Consider the following 15792-nt stretch of genomic DNA (forward strand, 5'->3'; position numbering starts at 1 on the left):
GTAATGCCTCACTATTCATACTCTTTGAGCTCACATCATATGGCTATGAATATGGGCAGTGTGAGCCAATCTGTACGCACTGTTTACCTGTTCATAGTTGAAAGTGTTGAGCATCCCAAGAAGAAGACCATGGATCTCTGCAACTTGTCCTTCTCCATAAAGGTGGTCCTGTAGGACACAAAATTGTGGTCATATACAAAAGAGTTATGACTGGGAAACCTACTAACTGTATGAAGACAAAAAGGAATTTACAGCAATAAATGTTAATTTAGAAAATGGCAGGTTTGTTTAAAAGGACAAATGTTGAAAAACAAATATCTTCTAGCATGTATATTTATAATATTGGCTGTTACATTTATTGCATGATATGTTAGACACATTTCAGTAGCAATAACGTCCCATTTTTAATAATGAATAATTACTATTGTTTGTTTATTATCAACAGGCAAAAACAGATACATACCTGCAGTATCAGCTGGATGATGTCAGGTAGTGATATAAAGCTGCTCATACTGTTGAAAACTTTCATTGTCAGGTCCTTTAACACTGGAAAATGCAAAAAAAAAACATTGCTTTCATCAGCACTCGGAATGGGCAATATGGTCTGAAATCTATATTGCAATGTATTATTTAGTATATAAATGAACCACAAAAACGGGTTACAAAGTATCCTAATTTGATAAAACAATAACAAAAAAGGCAAAATATTTTTTTGATGACAAAAATATCGTACTAACCACTGTAGTATAAACCATATAATGATATTATGCTTGGCATCGTTACTGTCGATATTTGAATCGATCCGCCCACCTGTGTTTACATTCAAGAGCTCTAGCTCGCGGTTCGCAGTTAGCATATCCACCTACGGTGTGTAGTGTAGCATGTTTAGCCATTTATTGTTCTCTAGGTATGATACTTGTGAGAAACATAGTTTATTTGCTGCCATGGAGGCGAGGATTGCGGACTTGGAAGTGGCTTTGCACTGTGGAGGGACGTTAGCAAGATACTGCAGTGCATTGAAGACACGTCCCTTTGTTTGTCACTGTCAAATTTGTGGACACAGCGAGAATGTGCCATCACATGCATTATCACAAGGTAACGATAATCAATCAACTAATCAAAGTTTATTTATATAGCCCTTATTCACAAATGCCTCAAAGGGCTGCACAAACCACAACGACATCTACGGCTCTGATCCCACATCAGGGCAAGAAAAAAACTCAACCCAATGGGCACAATGAGAAACCTTGGAAGGGACCCAGATGTGGGGACCTCATTACCGCCAGGTGCTATTGGGCTATCATGACTTCAGCCCGCCACTTGGGGTCACTATATAATTGTGAGGGTATGTCTCATCTCTCTCTCCAATGATAACAGTATTTTTGGACATAAAAAGGCATATTACATGATGTGGAGGGAAGGTGTGCTTGTAAAATTATACAAGATGAGTGAGGGGGGAAGCCTGTTTAATTGGATAAATGATTTTCTATTAGAAAGGAAAATGCAGGTCTGAATAGGTCAGGATCTGTCTAGACAACATGAGGTGAGAAATGGGACACCACAAAGTAGTGTTATAAGTCCACTGTTTTTCAAAATTATGCAGTGTCCGTAATAACGGCCTTACTACTTTTACTAGTAACGAGTAATCTAATAAATTACTTTAAGGTCCGTTAAAACGCCGTTAGCGGTAGCTTGATATATAACATGGCGCGCTACTTTTGATGTGGTTTTATGTCAACAACAAGATAGCGTCATAAGTGCAGCAAGTTCAATGCAGGAAATATATTTTTAGTCATGAAAGCAACAAGCATAACCACACTAAAATGAACTTCTTATCAAATAGGAAGAGGCACCATCACGCTGTGACACAAGTTGAAAAACGTATTCGGGTGTTACCACTTAGTGGTCGATTGTACGGAATATGTACTGTACTGTGCAATCTACTAATAAAAGTTTCAATCAATCAATCAATCAAGCAGACAACAACATATGCACACGAACACAATGGGAATATTGAACAAAAAATCAATGATTAAAGTGACACATTTGCCATCCAACATATACCCCGTTTGTTGAAAAGAAGATATGACAGCCATCGACACACATTCAATCTCTTTATTAACCTGAGGTAACACAATCTGGTGAAAAAATTCAAAAGAACTGGCGTCAGAGCCGACAAACCGCCGCTGCAAACTGCTAAAGCTAACAAACACAGCTCCGTTGAAACCCTCGATGATTTCACACGTCACTAGGCAACAAGACCCACCTTTTAAAAGCACAGACTCCGCACACTGTGCTCTAATATAAAAGATCTCTCAAATGCATATGCCAAATATTTTAAGTTTTTTTTTTTGAAGTAACGTATACATTACTTTCCCTAGTAATTAATTACATTTATTAAAGAGTAATTCCGTTAGTAATTCAATTACTTTTTGGTAAAGTAATGAGGAACTATATTTAATTACTTTTTAAAAGTAATTTTCAGAATAATAATATTCTGAACAATGATGTGTTTGTTAATGTTTGCTGACGATAGGGCTTTGTGGAAGAAGGGAAGAAATATGGGACATGTTATGAAAATGTAAAGAGTGATTGATGAAGTGGTGGAATGGGGGTATGATTGGGGATTGAGATTTTCACTGGAGAAAACTAAGGCTGCGGGGGGGGGGGGGGGGGGGGTTATATGAGGACTGAAGTTAAAAATGTACAGGCAAGAAATAGAAAAGGTAGAACGGTTTAAATTCTTAAGTGTTGTCTTCGATGCAAGGCTAACATGGAAGGGACATATACAAAGAATTGTGGATAAGTGTAAAAAAGTAGTACATGTAATGAGGTGTTTGTCAGGTAGCACTTGGGGGAGAGTTGTTTAGCTCTTAAGAGTTTATGTGGCCTTGATTAGGTCAACATTTGACTATGGATGATGGAATATTGCTCAGCAGCAAAATTAGTGATTAAAAAGTTGGATGTTGTGCAAGCGCCAGCGTTAAGTGTGTGCAGCGATGCTTTTAAAACTTTACCAGTGTCAGCACTGCTATTAAGGATGGGACAAATGCCACTAGACATCAGAAGGAAGCGGTTAATAATGAACTATTGGACACATCTACAGGGACACAATTACTCACACCCAACTAAGGCTTGGCTGGAGGACTGCTGGGGTATTAGGAGGAGTCAGAGGGTGTTCAGGGAGATATGCAATAACGCTGCTAGAAAAATTGGAATAATTGATATAAAGACAATCCCCACGGTGGCTTACCCATTGATGGCCCATGGGAGCTGGTAAGGCCAGAAGTAGATTGGCACTTGTTAATAGTTAAAACGACAAAAAGGAATGTAGATAATGTAAGTGAATTCAATGAGCACATTATAAATAAGTATGGAAATTTCACATTGGTGTACACAGATTGGGGACAGCACCCAGAGACGTGTTTGACTGGATTTGGGGTAGCGGTGCCAACAAAAGGAATTGGGGTGAACAGAAAGTCGTCAGACAAACTAGGAGTGTACACAGTGGAAATAGTGGAAGTACTAATGGCATTAAAGTGGGTGGAGCTAACTAAGAAAGATAAAGTGTGGATTTGCACTGATTCCGCATCTGTGCTGGCAAGTTTAATATAATTTAAGTCAAACAGCCGTCAGGATATTTTCTAGGAAATGTTATAGACAGTCAAAATATAACAAATCAGAAGAGAAAGGTTCAGTTTTTGTGGGTTCCAGCGCATGAAGGGGTGAGGGGAAATGAAAAGGCGGAGGAATTTGACAGCTATATTGAGCCATACTTGCCAACCCTCCTGGATTTTCCGGGAGACTCCCGAAATTCAGCGCCTCTCCCGAAAACCTCCCGGGACAAATTTTCTCCCGAAAATCTCCCGAAATTCAGGCGGACTCAGGTCCTCCACAATATAAAAAAGCGTACCTGCCCAATCACGATATAACTATAGAATGATGGAGGGCGAGTTCTTGGTTTCTTATGTGGGTTTATTGTTAGGCAGTTTCATTAACGTCCTCCCAGCGTGGCAACAACACACAACAACAGCAGTCACTTTTTTGTATACCATAAAGCAGTTCGTCTGCCGTAAACAGCAATGTTGTGACACTCTTAAACAGGACAATACTGCCATCTAGTGCATTTGATGAAAGCACTTTTGTGCGTGCCACACATCAATGCATCATCAGAGAGGGTGTTCAGCATGGTTCGAAAAATAGTGACAGAGAATAGAACAAGAATGGACAATTCAACCCTTAACTCAACAATGAGTAGATGAGTGTTATGTGTGTGTATATGTGTAAATAAATGAACACTGAAATTCAAGTATTTATTTTACACATATATATATATATATATATATATATATATATATATATATATATATATATATATATATATAATAAAATAAAATAAAAAAAAATATATATATATATATAATAAAATAAATATATATATATATATATATCTTTATATATATATATATATATATATAGCTAGAATTCACTGAACGTCAAGTATTTCTTATATATATATATATGAAATACTTGACTTCGTGAATTCTAGCTGTAAATATACTCCTCCCCTTTTAGCCACGCCCCCAACCACGCCCACGCCCACGTCCCATCCCGACCACTTTTTAATACTTTGTCTTTGGTAATTGGCGAAAAGATTGAATTTAATCCTCTAAGCGGACTATTTGGGGTAGCCTCTCTGTCATCTTCTCTTAGTAAATCCAAAAAGAACTTGGTGCCATTTACTACTTTGTTGGCTAGAAGACTCATTGTGATAAATTGGAAGGCTGCAGCGCCTCACTGCTACACCCGCTGGATCAGAGATAGTCTTTATTTCCTAAAATTGGACAAAATTAGGCTGACATTGAACGGTAGTTCTGTGAAGTTTCCTAAAATATGTACAAGAGACTGATCTCAAACACAAATTTTTAAGGTGTCGCAACTTTTATTTTACTTTGTAGAATTAGCGACTTCCTTCCGGGCAACTTCCTTTGTTTTCACTTTATCAAAGTGCGCATGCAAGTGACGTCGAGGCCACATTGGGGCCACATTGGGGCCTGTGCGCGTTTACACTGGAGTCTGATAAAAATCACATTTTACTTGCAGTGTAAACAGTCAGCTGGAAAAAAACTGCAAAAAAAAAATCAGATTTGGGGCACTTTGGCCTGCAGTGTAAACGTAGTCTTAATGACCACCTGCACAATCGAACAATATTTATCAAAAATTCAGCTTTTGCAAAGACAATGAGCTTCAGTTTGGATTGGCAGTGTCGCAGAGGTTAATTTAACAATGTTGGCAATGGTGTACAACTGTATCGTTTCATACTGTTTTGTTGTCTCTCTCTTGTATGTAAAATATTCAGTATGAACAGCTCTCAGTATGATACGCATGCACAGTTCTACTACAGACTACCACCACTATAATAACATATTGTTAAACTATGTTCAAGTAAAGGTTAAGATCGACTTCAGTTTAACTAAATCAAACATGGCAAGTATGTATACAGCATACATTCTTCATCTTAACAAGCACTTTAAAATGTCATACTGTAGGAGAAAAAGACATATGACCATCCTGGAGACCTGCCTGATCACAATAGTACACAGCACATATTTGTTGGTTTTGTGTGCTTTTTACCTTCAGACATGTTTGTAGCTGGGGGCATTTTCATTTGTTTTTGAGAAGCCATCAGTATCTCCAATAATGAAAACCAAAGCTCCTGAAAAACAATAAAAGTGGAGGTCAGTGAAGTTAAGTAACACAATGCTTTCTTATTAGCTGCTTTGACTTCTTCGAGACAAACAAGCATTTTGCACTCTTAAGTGGATGTACATTATTTTCTATACCTGCCCCAAACAGTTTCTATGTCATGCAATGACTACTCTAGCTAGTAAAAAAAAAAGTGAAAAGGTAGTGGAGATGTAACAATATGAAAATGTAATATCGTGGTTATTGTGACCAAAATGATCACGGTTATCATTATCATGGTATTGTTGAATGATCTCAAAAAATATTTACGCTCATATGCACACTCCAATCTTTAAACCAAGTTTTCTTTAAAATAAACAACACACACCCACAATATACTTTCTTTGGCAGAATACACATTGTTTTGCTGGCTTCATTAGAGACATTGATTTGAGTGTTTAAATATGTTCACCCTCATATTTTAGGATTGGGGTTTGATGCTTGCAATGGAGAAAGACGTGAATGTGTCTTGTATTCATGTTAGCGTTTAAGTGACAAGTAGGTACTTCTGCTAGCTGTATCTCAAGAGAATAAGCATGATCATCGTGAGTGTGGTAATCACCCACGAGTTACGATAATTAAAATTTAAAACAGTAATACCAAACGTCGGCAGAGATGTGTAGTAACGTGCTAAATGTATATAAATTGTACTTCGGCCGGTCCTCCCACCTGTTTTATTTGCAAAGGTTTTGATGAAGGACATTTTTTCTATAGTTCTTCTGTGAAGATCTTGTCATTTTTTTAATGTCTTCTACAGATCTCCTCGATTTGCTTACATAATTAACTTTTTCGTAAATTGCCTTCCATATTGCTTTTCCTCCAGCAGCGTTGAGATTCGTCTGCTGAAGTTGATCCACATATAAATGTGCTTGTTCCACCAAGACATCGAACTCGGGGGGCTTCAAAATTGTATTTTGCGTGTCCACTGTCCTCTCACAAACTTTCCATTTATGCAGCCGATAGGAAATTGCAACTACTCATTTAAATATGGCAGTGACCACCACTTTTGCACCTGTTCTCAATTGAACGTGCAGCCTTAATAAATCACACACAACACGCCCACATATTATTTTATTGATTGCATATGCTGATTACCGCATGGTGTTTGGATATTTGTAAATCAGGCCTCTAACCATCGAAAAATTGACCACGTTTTATCATTAATACCGGTAATCGTTACATCCCTAGTAGGTATCATGCAGCACTGGAAAAAGGGAATTAGTTGTATCCATTTTCTGTCTGCACAATCATATTCGTCCTTCTATCTAACCATCATCCTCTTTCTATTTGAGTTGTATGGGTAAACAATCTAAGCAAGGATGCATAGAAGTTTATAGCTGTAGTCGCCTTCTCCTGTCCTCCACCACTTCCTTTAGGTCCATTGGGGGAAACAAACACCATTCAATTACCTTTATCTTTGGCTCCTGGAGTTTCTGAGAGCTGCGATGACCTAAAGCAATGAGGTCGTTCAATGAATCCTCAACACTGCTCAAAACAGTTGACTCATTGTCTTCTTCATCTTCCCTCTGTCCCCTGTTGGTGTCAGCAGTGAGCACAGATAGTTTCACTTTTAATGCCTGAAAAAAATATGTGAGCGTTAGAGAGAGTAAGTTATTGTAGAAAAAACAAATCTATCATTGCATTTACACTATATATACAAATGTGGAAACACACAAAGTTTACTGTACATATTCCTGACATCGAGGCAATCACTTTAGTTAACTTGAAACATTTATATATGTTTTGCGATTTCCCAAAGTGATTTATTTTGCATACCTCTAATAAAACTGCAAATGCTCCAAAATAGTCTCCCTTCTTCTCTAGTAGATATCCTGTAGCTTCAATGTGGTGGTACTTCTCAGTGATCTAAATAGACAGACAGAGGTACAAATGATTGACATTAGTTGGTTACCATTAGTTCAAACTAAAATGATAGTTTTTAGAAGAAAAAATCCTAACATAGATTGTTATTCAGGCAAAGTTGGAGTTCTTGTTAGCGCAGCTAATAATACTTTTTTCTGGAGTTTTCTTTGGCTCGTATTTTAACGTCATTATTTTTACATCAAGGGCATGTCAGCACACAGCAGTGTACAATATTACACTGGTAACAAAAGACTGGAAGCCTAGCAAACGTTTTAGGACTGCAGCCTCCTCAGGAAGTAAGGTCTGCTCTGGCCATTCCTATACAAGGGCCTGACAGATGTACAATTGGCTTGTGTTGGTTAACCAGTCCAGGTTGCTGTTCAGCCACAGTTCAAAGATATTTGTAGGTGGTGACTACCCCCACCATAGCTTCCCTTGATCAGCACTGGTCGCAGCTTAGAGTAAGTGTGGACATACCAAAGTCTATAGCAAACTTCTTTGTTTTGACAGTGTTGAGCAACAAGAGGTTGGTATGGCTCCATGAAATCTTTCACAAGACTCTTGTAATTCCCCGCTCAGTTATTTCTGATACACTGTGGGTGTCATCTGCAAACATCTGAGTGTGACACAGTTCAGAGTTGCAGCATAAACCCAAGGTATATAGGGTGAAGAGGAGAAGGGCTACCACAATACCTTGAGGAGCACCTTGTTCATGTGTCATGTGTCAACACTTGGGAAGATTTTTTCTGTTATCACTTTCTTCTTAGAAAAAATTGCTCTATCAGTAACTCTCTGACCAAAGTGGAGATAAACTCTTTTGATGCATTTCATCTTTGACATCAATGACAAAGCTTTGGCTTGAGCGATGTGGAATGACAACGCAGGACAAGCATTTCTGACGACACGGAAAGCTAACAAGAAAGCTATTAATTGTAGCTGCGACTGTCAAGTTGACCCAAGTTTTTGCAGAACAATTTACACCCGTGGTTTTAACACAAGAAAGCCCAATTGTAATTTAGAAGGATTATCCAGGGACAAAGTATTTCTATGTCCTGGCTGTATTTTAGTGGCCGGGCGACGGCTATTTCAATGATGCTTGGAGGATCCTCCGGGCTACTCGTGAGTATGCCCATATATTGTAGCCTTCAACTTAACTTAAAGGTTAAGTACAATTGCGGCCCGCACATCTTGGCCAAATAATTGGTAAATTTATCATGGAAATCTTAAATCCAACTAGAAAGAACTGTAAATCTCCAGATTAATCCCAAAAAATTATCAATAGGTTAATCGGTTTCAGAAATTCTCTCCTGGCTTTAGGCAAAGGCAGTTGCACTCCCTCTCCATGTCTGCCCTGTTTGCCTCTTTGTTTTGTCCTGTCTTGTTGAACTTACTTGTAACCTCTTTTTGCGCTGCTCTCCAAAATCTAAACAATTAAATTGATCAACTGTCCTCTCAACAAAATTGACAAGATACCGGGTTTGGGGGAACCTGCCTGTCCTGTCGGAACGGTTGTTGATGGACACACGATGGACTCTTGGAAAAAGAGCAGTGCAGCGTGCCTGGCGTCTGCCCTGCTCGCCTCCTTGTCTTGTCCTGTCTTGTGTAACTTTCTTGTAGCTTTTATTTACACTGCTCTTAAAAATCTAAACAATGGAATTGATCAACTCGCCTCTCAACAAAATTTACAAGATCTCCGGTTCGGGGGAACCTGCCTGTCATGTTGGAACGATTGTTACTGGACAAACAACAGACTCTTGGGTGCCTGGCGACCCTTTCAGTTAAGGATGTTGAAGATTTCCACCTATTTGGAATCATGGTAACCGGACATCTGCTGATTGAAGAAAGTGTTGCCTTGGTGTAGCAACAAACTGGAAGATGCTGGCAGCTGTTCAAGGTACATTAAAGCTGCCACAGACGATTGGAGGATGCGGGCAGAGCGTGGACACTCAGACTGTTGTGGTTTTGGACTAAATCACAAACTGGACAACATCGGAGATGCCCTCTGCCCTACAGGATGAATTTGAGGACCAGATATAGACAATTAAGAGTGAAAAGTTTATCTGGATTGTTTTCCCTTGTTGCGACGTGGCAAAGTCGATTCCCCTCGAGGGCAGTGCAGCAAAGACGAAACAATCTCCTTCCCTGTAACAACACCTGGGGAGATGAACTCTGTTTGCAATGCCTGCAGAGCGATTCCAGGCCTACAGACACAACACACACCCTGGACAATGCGCACATATGCACACATACTCCCACCCCACGCCTTTGCCAACGCTTAAACTCTCTAGGGGCGATGGACGGCTGGGGCAGCGCTAGAGGAGCTACAGCTCCTCCTGTTGCAAGTCTTGCAGTTTTTGTGTTGTAACATACAGTATATGTATGCTTATCGGTTATCAATATTTTTTTTTGCCCCTCCATAGGAGCCCAGTGCGAGATCGACTCTTTTTTTTTAATTCATCCTTCCCACTCCTCTGCGGACACCTTTTTCCCAGCTTTTACGGTACATCGTAAGTGCACGACCCATCAGCGTTTCTGGTTTGTTACCCTGTACAATGTATGTCTGCTCATGAACGGGTCTGTGCTCAAAATTTAATTTTGTTGAACTTTTGCAATGACAATAAAGAGCTCCTTTTTCTTCTTCTTAAATTGTTTGGTGCCCCCATATTTTTTGTCAATCCCTCATCTCCACAGTCTGGGACCACACCCCATCCTCCAAGAGATTTTTCAAGTGAGGTCCCTAAAAGAATGAACCCCAAGATACCTGAAGCTGGAGACCATTTCCACATCTGCTGTTTTGATGTGCAGGCACAAGGGGAGGTGTCTGACCTTTCTGAAATCCGACACTATCTCCTTGGTCTTTTTTACACTAATGCAAAGGTTGCTGCTTTTGTACCAATCCACTGTTCTGCTGTGTCGCCCGCAAACTTCACAAAATGACAGCTGGGATGTTAAGCAGTGCAGTCATAGATCAGTAGTGTGAAGAAGAGGGGGCTCAGCACTTGATGCCTTTCCACATGCTACGAGGGTCATTGGAAGGGATGCGACCTTGGATCTTTTGTGCATAGGAGGATTTAGCCCGCTTGATGCTAACATCCAGCTCTTTTCTTGCTGCCTTGAGTGATGATGCAGTGCCCTGAAGGCAGTATCTCTGCCCTTCAGAAGTGCTCTCACCTCTGCATTCAACCAGGGCTTGAGTTTCAGGTAGAGATTGATTGTCTTGGTTCAGTCCACTGGTCACATGACTGTGTGCACCCGGGGCTACACGCCACTCAAGTTATATTGTCCAAGTCACAACACTGTGACATTGTCTTTGTGATAGCACGCTTGCTCCCACTGACAGCGTGCAGGTGCGTCTCCGCTCTCCTGGCTAGAGAAAGAGAGGGACGTGCCGGTCCTCAAGTGGTGGCGCGAAAAGAGTGCACAGTCACATCCACTTCTCCATTCTGTACGGCTGCTGCTCTGAACATCTGCCAGTCTGTGCACTGAAAGCAGTTCTGGAGCACAGAGGCTGCATCATTGGGCCACACAGTGACACTCCTTACTGTGGGTTTGGAACGTTTCACCAGAGGATGGTAGGCTGGGGCCAACAGAATGAATATGTGGTCGAAGAAGCTGAGGTGGGAATGGAGGAGGGCTCTGTAGGCTCTGGGTATGTTGGAGTCCACACAGTCAGGTGTGTTATTCCCACGTGTTGGAAATGAATCTAGGAAGGGTGTCCGTCAGTTTTGTGTGGTTAAAACTGCCTGCAACCACATCAAATCCGGGTGTTTAATTTGCAGAGAGCTAATGGGGTCATGTAGCTCCGGCAGCTCCTTGCTAAGCATTGGTGGTCACAAACATGGCAGTGAACTTGCAAGGCAGATAGTGTGGCCGGATGTTATGGTAAAATGCTCTATTTCCTCTGAGCAGTAGCTTACTATAAGTCCATTGTTTGTACACCAACCTTTGTTGACATACTGTAAACACTGAGACCACCTCTGCTTTTTTCCCCCCAATCGGAGGTTTCAGTCACACCAGAAAAGCTGTGGTCCATCAATTTGGAAAGCTGAGTCAGGCATACTGTCCTTAAGTCACATATGCGTCAGACAAAGTAAAGAACAGTTCCTCATCTCCCTTGAAATGCAGTCTCATGCGTATAAGTAAATTTTGTTGTCCAGGGAGCGAACATGGGCTAGGAAGAATGATGGGATTGGTGGTCTGCTAGCCTTTAGTTGAGCTAGCCAGCCGGCTCTCTTGCCCCGTTTTAGCTTACGAGAGCACCGTTTCCTTTCACCTTTGGCATCGACCCTACCAATTTATGGATGTATCCCCCGCCGCCACACACACACACTTTACGTGCAGCTTGACACACACACACATTTGCTGTTATACCATTCTCTTGTTAATCTACTTGTTAATTTCCCATTAATAGCTTGTTTCTGCTGTAATTCGGTTCCATCTACACTTCTTAAAGTTTATTAAACACTTATCTTTTGTGTTGTTTCAAGTCAGCTTAGCAGCTAACTTAGCGATTAGCATGTCTGTTCCTCCTTGTTCTTACTCGGTGTGTAACATGTCTAGCCTTGTCCTCCAGCGATAATTATACAAAAGATACTAAGAAATGCAGTTTATTTGCCGCAAAGGAGATGATTATTATCATCTTAGGGGAGCGGCTCCCCACTGTGTACCACCGCGTGGATGGACCGGAGGAGATGCGGAGGAGACTGGGCTGCTAAGCTAATAGCATTGGGTGTCGAGATGGGCTTTGCTAGGCACTGGCTGAGTGAGCATGTGTCGGACACTTCGGTCTTCTCGGACTATTTTCGCTCATCTGCGCGGACTGGACATTGGCCGAGAGCTGGTGGGCAGCCTAGGACGGAGTCAGCTCTCTTGGCTGCTTTGTTGGGTCTGTTCCTGTCTCTTGAAGTGCTGCCCCCTCCCCATAACCCAGCAGACGATGGTTTGGCGCACTGGAGAGGCCACCACGGTGTATGTGGGTGTTGAAATTGTGCTTTTTGTTTTGTTTTATTGTTTGTCTATGTATGGTGCAATCATATGTGCGCAACATGTATTAGGTATTGCTTTTTTTTGTTTTTTACTTTTGTAGCTGTATGTAGAAATAGTGCCTCTGAAGTGGCAGCTTGTTGCATCAGCTCGGTGCTCCTCTAAAGTATTTTATGTTTTTTGTGTTCTTAAATTTCTCCCTTTTGTTTCATACCAAGATGGCGCTTCGGATGGCCGCCACAGTACTGCACTCTCTCATCATTGTTGCATTTTCCCATTTTTCTTGCATCGAACAAAGTCAACACAGTACCCAGTCAAACTCCTTGTGTGTTATATACTCGGCCAATAAAGTTGATTCTGATACTGAAATACACTTATTAGATGCGCTTTCCTGTCTACCAGAGAGGTTCGGCTTTTGTGATAAGCATTTGCCGATCACATACTTTTTCACAAAAATCGGCTAATTCTGATTGGTGGCTTTTCGATCGGCACATACCTAGTTTTTAGAATCATATTTGAAAGAAAAAAATCCGTACTTGTATGGCTTCGTTCAGTTTGTAATGTTGTGATGTCTGAAGGAAGTGCAGAAGTTGTTGCGGGGCAAAACGACACAGCAAGTCTAACAATAGCTTGTGGAGCTCTTGTTCCAGAGGAATGGTGGTCCCTGGATAATGATGTTCCCTATAAGAAAGTGAAACGGAAAGTTGAAATGCTAGGACAAAACAAAATGCAGAGGAGACAAAAGGTTTGCAGGAGAACAATAAAGCAGGAAGTACCAAGACTCCAGGAAACAGGTCAAAAAATTGAAAAGTAGCTCGCCATCCTGTAGAGAACAAAAAAATATTGTAAAAGCTGTATTTAGATGCATGTGAATCACCTTTTTGAATTTGATTATCCATGTTCAAATGACTTGTAGAGTAAAAAAACATAGAACTACATAAGGTAGCTTTCAATCGTTATAATTATACAATTTAATTTTAAAAATGTTTTTATTTTAGATTGATGCTCAAAGCTAACATTAGGAATACTTTTCAATACACAAGGAACAAAGGAACAAAGGTTTGTAGTAACTCACTGAATTCTGCAAACTAAAGACTTCACAAGCACTTACTTAATTGAACAACGTCACTGAGCATTTATTGCATACAGCTCTAGCTTGTTTTCTTATCAGTATTTAAAAAAAACTAATTTTAAACAATCCTCATCAAGCTTTTTATCATTGAAAACTAATTACTTTGCCATACTTAAACTAAAATATATATTTTTGACTGTTCTTAAGTTTTTAAAGTTAAGTCTTTTCTGTCCTACTAGAAATACATATACAACATATACTACATTCCTTTTTGATTCAGCCCTTACCGGAAGCTCACAGACCATTTGCTTCACTTCTTCAACAAAGTGACACACAACCAGGTCCGCTGACTTGCTTGCATCAATAGTTACCAATTCCTGCGAACGTACGATACAACACAGTCAATTACAAACAAACAAAAAACATCTTTATCAAGCACTTATATAGAAGGTGAGGTAAAACAGTAGATAGAGTATTTTTTTAAGAAGATGACACTAAATATATATAATACAACTTGTATAGACATATACATGTTGTGACATACATACCTACTATAGGCATACCTACATAACATTACATTCATACATGATAATGACATCACAGCCCATGGGTTTTAGCTCAATCCCTAGCGCTGCTCTAAATAGCTCAGTTGTGCAGGTGACCACTGTTACACCAGCCATGACTTAAGAGTGTTACTAAAGTTACTCACCCTCTGGTCCTTCATGCTGTACTATTTGGTTATGAAAATTTAGTGTTCAACAAATCATATTTTCTTTTACAAGCTGACCTCTTCCTCTCATTATTTTCAGTGTGACTCATGCCACAATTGGTTACGGTTGTGGTGTTAGTTAACTCCGAACATGCATACAATTACAATATGATGCATCATGTTTTTACAGTTTCTTATTCTAGCATGTCCGAAAAGGAGTAGGAAGAAGCATAGATTATTTATTACTACCAGAGGTGGGACCAAGTCATTGTTTTGCAAGTCACAAGTAAGTCTCAAGTCTTTGCCCTCAAGTCCGAGTCAAGTCCCGAGTCAAGACAGGCAAGCCCCGAGTCAAGTCCAAAGTCAAGACTGGAAAGTCTCAAGTCAAGTCCTAAGTCCTGCATTTTGAGTTTTGAGTCCTTTCAAGTCCTTTTAACCACAGACTAATATATTAACACAGATTGTGTATGCTTTTCAAACGCTGTATTTATTTATTAAAACAAGTGCATTTTAAATTGCAGGAAAGAAAATTGTGCTGACATTGCACTTTATAATAGCACTATTAACCAGTCATTTTAAACATTAACTCATTCCTTTACAGAACAAACACATTGAAAAATAAAGTGCAAATGTACTTATTTGTACAAAAGTGTTAACATTGAAAAAACATGACATATACGTGAACATAACAAAAAAGTTGTACTTTTTATATGTCAGGGCCCTATGCTGCATTGCATCTGCAAAAGACCAAATTAGCCAAGAGTCTGTCAGTCATTTGTGCACGATGGGGGCGTAGTATGATGCCACCATGGCTGAAAACTCGCTCCACTGGAGCACTGGAGGCAGGCACTGCCAAGACTCTCATGGCCACTCGGAACAGTGAAGGAAGAGTCTTCATGTTCAATGCCCACAACAAAAGGGGGGAGAGAGTTGTTTTGGGTTGGTGCACTACTTGTAAGTGTATCTTGTGTTTTTTATGTTGATTTAATAAAAAAAATAAAAAATAAAAAATAAATATTTCTTGTGCGGCCCGATACCAATCGATCCACGGACCAGTAGCGGGCCGCGGCCCGGTGGTTGGGGACCACTGAGGTAAACAACCAACAGTATGTCAGAAAGCTAGCTAAAACGGTACACATATTCATAATATAGTATACATTTTAACTGACCTTTATTTTACTATTTTTGTCTTTTTTTAGGTGGCTAAAATACGCGGTGCTGCTGACCGCCGTCTAACGTTACGTGTGATATATTGACTAACGTAACCCTGCTTAAAAAAAATCACTGAACAAAAAGTATGAATAAGGTAGTGAACTGCAACAGATTCCCGTGTTTGCAATAACGTTATAACATTAGCAGTGAGTTTACAGCCTCACTGATTTAACTACACAGCAAATAAAAGTCACGTTACTTAGCCAAT

At 40.0% G+C, this 15792-nt stretch overlaps 1 protein-coding gene across 2 annotated transcripts in view; it reads right to left on the reverse strand.

Moving 5' to 3' along the window:
* Positions 1-15792, reverse strand: part of vps8 (VPS8 subunit of CORVET complex) — an 89056-nt gene that overhangs the window by 16084 nt on the left and 57180 nt on the right. For both annotated transcript variants that reach the window (XM_061964890.2, XM_061964882.2), the window contains exons 33-40: positions 13951-14040; positions 13368-13414; positions 13128-13272; positions 7522-7611; positions 7155-7322; positions 5635-5716; positions 464-546; positions 88-168 (exon numbers count right to left, since the gene is read on the reverse strand). In XM_061964890.2, the coding sequence (XP_061820874.2) occupies positions 88-168; positions 464-546; positions 5635-5716; positions 7155-7322; positions 7522-7611; positions 13128-13272; positions 13368-13414; positions 13951-14040 (786 nt within the window). The remainder of the gene's footprint in view (positions 1-87; positions 169-463; positions 547-5634; positions 5717-7154; positions 7323-7521; positions 7612-13127; positions 13273-13367; positions 13415-13950; positions 14041-15792) is intronic.

The sequence above is a fragment of the Nerophis lumbriciformis genome, linkage group LG02, assembly GCF_033978685.3.
Source record: "Nerophis lumbriciformis linkage group LG02, RoL_Nlum_v2.1, whole genome shotgun sequence".
Classification (NCBI taxonomy): Eukaryota; Metazoa; Chordata; class Actinopteri; order Syngnathiformes; family Syngnathidae; genus Nerophis; species Nerophis lumbriciformis.